General features: G+C 33.7%; 1 protein-coding gene across 1 annotated transcript; it reads left to right on the forward strand.

The window, feature by feature from the left end:
• The first annotated feature begins 404 nt into the window (after positions 1-404).
• LOC140976607 (protein PHOTOSYSTEM I ASSEMBLY 2, chloroplastic-like) lies at positions 405-3,330 on the forward strand. The gene is made up of 6 exons (XM_073440848.1): positions 405-570; positions 1,078-1,181; positions 1,774-1,936; positions 2,101-2,193; positions 2,424-2,554; positions 3,013-3,330. Exons 1-5 carry the CDS (start codon positions 492-494, stop codon positions 2,552-2,554), a joined length of 570 nt encoding a protein of 189 aa, XP_073296949.1. The 5' UTR covers positions 405-491; the 3' UTR covers positions 3,013-3,330.
• The last annotated feature ends 281 nt before the right edge of the window (positions 3,331-3,611 follow it).

Raw genomic sequence — 3,611 nt, forward strand, 5'->3', positions numbered from 1 at the left:
AATATTATCGACGACTGTCAAATCACAATAGCGATCCGGTAAATCAAGAGTTCGCATAAGACGACAATATATTTCGCTTATCTGAGTGATTAATAAAAATTTATACCAAAGACATTTGTTAATATCATTTTTGTTATACTATTCAACAACCGTGTCAACCTCTACGCTCACAACTGAGGGTACACTCACTTATTAGATACATAACTTTGATAAGATTAACAGATGAATGTGGTGCTGAGTATCATAAATGTTGTTAATATATATATATATATATAAATGTATATAAGTCATATTAATTAATGGGATATACAAAATGAAAAACATAATTTATAGGATTAAAACATAAAATAATAAAATATTTGATTTTTGGACAAGATAAAGAAAATCTAAAAATGGCAAACAAAATATTGTCTTTGAATATCAACAGCAATTTCGATTACTGCAACACCACAAGAAAACTAATCTCTTTGGAGAAAGATTGATCGAGAGAGATGGCTCATCTCTCTTTACACTCACCCTCTGCCATTTCAAGATTCACTCTACAAAAATCTGAGCTTTCCTCAAAGCGCTGTAAGTATATGTTCTGTTCTCTGTGCTTTCTTATCTTTTTATGTTCTTGAAAATTTTATAATTTAGTGTTCGCTCGTGTTGATATTTTTTGGATTTATTTGTCTGTAACTGTTGGAATGTGAAGCCGGGAAAGAAAGAGTCAGTTTTTGGATAATGTATTGCATAATTGACGGTGGTCATAAATTGTTGTTTTTAAAATTAAAAAAAAATCGTGATTTTTGATTAAATACTGTTTTATGTTTTGTGTGTATGCAAGGTTATGTACCAAGTTATGCAGGAAACAATTGGTATGCAATATTGCATTGATTAGTTTTGTTTTTGTGGATTAGGAGGTGAATGCTTTGGAAAATGTACTAGGAATGAAATTTTGTTTTTGTTTTGAATTCTTTTTAGTTTGATATTATGCATGGGTTACTTTGCTTTTAACATTTTTTGAATAAATGCTACTCAAATTTTTATTCATCCAGTACGAAGTGAGTCGATCATGCTTTGTTTGCTCATTTGTAGCTTCCAAATTGAAGCCGTCTAGATTTCAAATTATATCCAGTTTGGAGGATGACAGCTGCTCTACCGGTTCTTCCGACCATTCCATGGAACTCAAAAAAGAACAGGTCTAACTTTTGTGTGTGTTTGTGTGTCTTTTTTGCTACTTCTTCTTTGCCTTTGCAAACTGGTGCTATTCGATTGCATGCTTCTCTATGTTTTCTATGTGATTTTGTTATGACCATAGATTTGCACTATCAATCAACTTGTATAAATAGATTAGCAGATTTTTGTCACAGATTATCAAGCGAGTTAAGACTTGGCTTGTTCTAGGATTAACGGATTTTTGTTTAAGCAGTTAATTAAGAGTGCAGAAGAGTTTTGATTTCGAGAGCCCTTTTTAATCCGATTGTAACTTCTGGTATCATAGCCAATTATACTTCACGTAGTTTTATGTTTATAGAGCAAAATTACTTGCATCTTTGAATATTTTCTCAATGATGCAAGATGTATAATGGTCGGTTGTTTTCTCGATCATGCAAGATGTATATCTTGGACATTATACATCTTGCAATCATTGCAAAGAGTTAAATCTGGTAATAGAATATTCTTCGCTGACGAGAAATCTTGGACATATTATTATTTGCTCTCTGCCCCTTGAACATCTTTTGTACCTTGTGTATACATCATCTCAAGTAAAGTTTTCTTGTCACTAAACAGATATCTCATGAGGGAACCTCTCGGAGGCAGTGCCTGACGTGTTTATGTTCTATAGCTTTGATAATTGCACCCGGAATGTCTAGTTCTGAACTGAAGGCAGTTGCCTTGGATGGAAAAGAAAAGGCTGTATGTCGAAATTGTGGGGGTAGTGGTGCTATTATCTGTAAGTATAGATTCCATTTCTAGGGTCATTATATAAGCCTTTCCATGCTTTAGTTGTAATATAAAATGAATTTTAAAGTCATTGCTTTGCTCATGTGAGTTGATGTTTCAAATTTTTATCTGATTTGTCATGCTCTGCGAGTTATTCATTTGCTTTTTGTTTAGGTGACATGTGCGGTGGTACAGGAAAATGGAAAGCTCTAAACAGAAAAAGAGCCAAAGACGTCTACGTGTTTACAGAATGCCCAAATTGTTATGGTATGCAATTTTTAGTGACTCGTGAATAGATTCATTTTGTCTTAGTTGATACAAATTGTCACCTCTCTTTTGCCTGAACGGTGAGATTGAAATGTAAGTTTACAGGACAAAGGTACTTTCTCTGAGGTTTATTTGTTGGATTTTAGTTTATGGTTTATTATGATTTGTTTGCCTTTGACCTGCTTCCAATACCGATTTCAGTATTCGGATTTTCTCGATTTTTTATGTAGGTCGAGGAAAACTAGTATGTCCTGTGTGTTTGGGGACTGGTTTGCCAAACACCAAAGGTCTTCTTAGAAGGCCGGATGCAAAAGAATTACTTGACAAGATGTATAATGGTCGGTTGATGCCGAACTCATAGGTAAAGCCCCATTCTTGACATGCGGAATATGTTATTTCGTTTGAATCTTGGTGTTGTTTTTATGCACTAGGGTGCAATTGAACTTAACCAAAGTTCAACTCAAGCTACCTGTGCAGCTGGAAAAGTAGGTTGAGTCAAGTTCAAACACTTTTAAGCAAGCTATGACTGCTTATTAAATAATCTTGCTCGAGTCTTGTTTGTTTATAAGTTTTGTTAAAATTAAGTATCATGCATTTAAATCTTTTATGAATTACAATTTTTGACAACTGACTTTATAAAGATAAGCAGCACTTACTAGTCATTTCTAGCTCTGGCTACTAGATATACACGCGAATGAAAAATTTGACGCTTCAGAAGATATTCCACATTACTTGCATTTGAATCTGCCTGTCCACATCTCTACTGTGCACCGAGACCTCTCTTTGTCCTAACAAGTTTTATGTTTAACATATTTACAGGAATCACGATCTCATTTGGCTATAAGATCCTTAGGTCTAAATCCCTTGCATGTAATGGAAGCAGTAATGCTAGTTTGAAAAGAGAATCTTGAGCAGTTGTTCGTATCGCGAGCTTTTCAAGACAACACCCCAGTGTTGCCATTTATCTTCTCAACGCGTCTCCTCACGTGGTTTTGTTTTTTCGAATCGTTAGGAGTTAGCGGAAATAGTGGAGAAAATGTAAAGTTATACAATGGAATTGTCTTACTGTTGAATCAGCAACGGCATGCACATCTGTATATTTTGCAGAAAACATTTTTGAAGTTTGTGTTCATAATCCTCTACTTGTTTCTTGTTTTCCTAATCTTTTGAAGTGTTATTCTTAAACGGGGATCGAGTAAAAAAGCCAACATGCGTAAATTCTTTTTATTGGTTTTCCCATGTCTCGTTTCTATCTAAAAAATATTAAATAAAATACTGGAAAAAAATATCTTTTTTTCCCCCTTCAAAAGTAAGTTACTTTTAGATTCTTCCAGCTTGGTTCTTCTTTAAAAATCAATATGCTATGTATATATTATATAAAAACATAGAGTTATGGAATATTTCAAAAGTGGGTTGAA

Source organism: Primulina huaijiensis, chromosome 5 (genome assembly GCF_012295235.1).
Source record: "Primulina huaijiensis isolate GDHJ02 chromosome 5, ASM1229523v2, whole genome shotgun sequence".
NCBI classification, from domain to species: domain Eukaryota; kingdom Viridiplantae; phylum Streptophyta; class Magnoliopsida; order Lamiales; family Gesneriaceae; genus Primulina; species Primulina huaijiensis.

What these genes read in the sequence shown, in the direction of transcription:
- LOC140976607 (XM_073440848.1), top strand. Translation starts at nt 492, where the DNA reads ATGGCTCATCTCTCTTTACACTCACCCTCTGCCATTTCAAGATTCACT. An exon ending in TGGAACTCAAAAAAGAACAG is followed by an intron (nt 1,182 to 1,773) that starts GTCTAACTTTTG and finishes GTCACTAAACAG; the next exon opens with ATATCTCATGAGGGAACCTC. An exon ending in AGAATGCCCAAATTGTTATG is followed by an intron (nt 2,194 to 2,423) that starts GTATGCAATTTT and finishes TTTTTTATGTAG; the next exon opens with GTCGAGGAAAACTAGTATGT.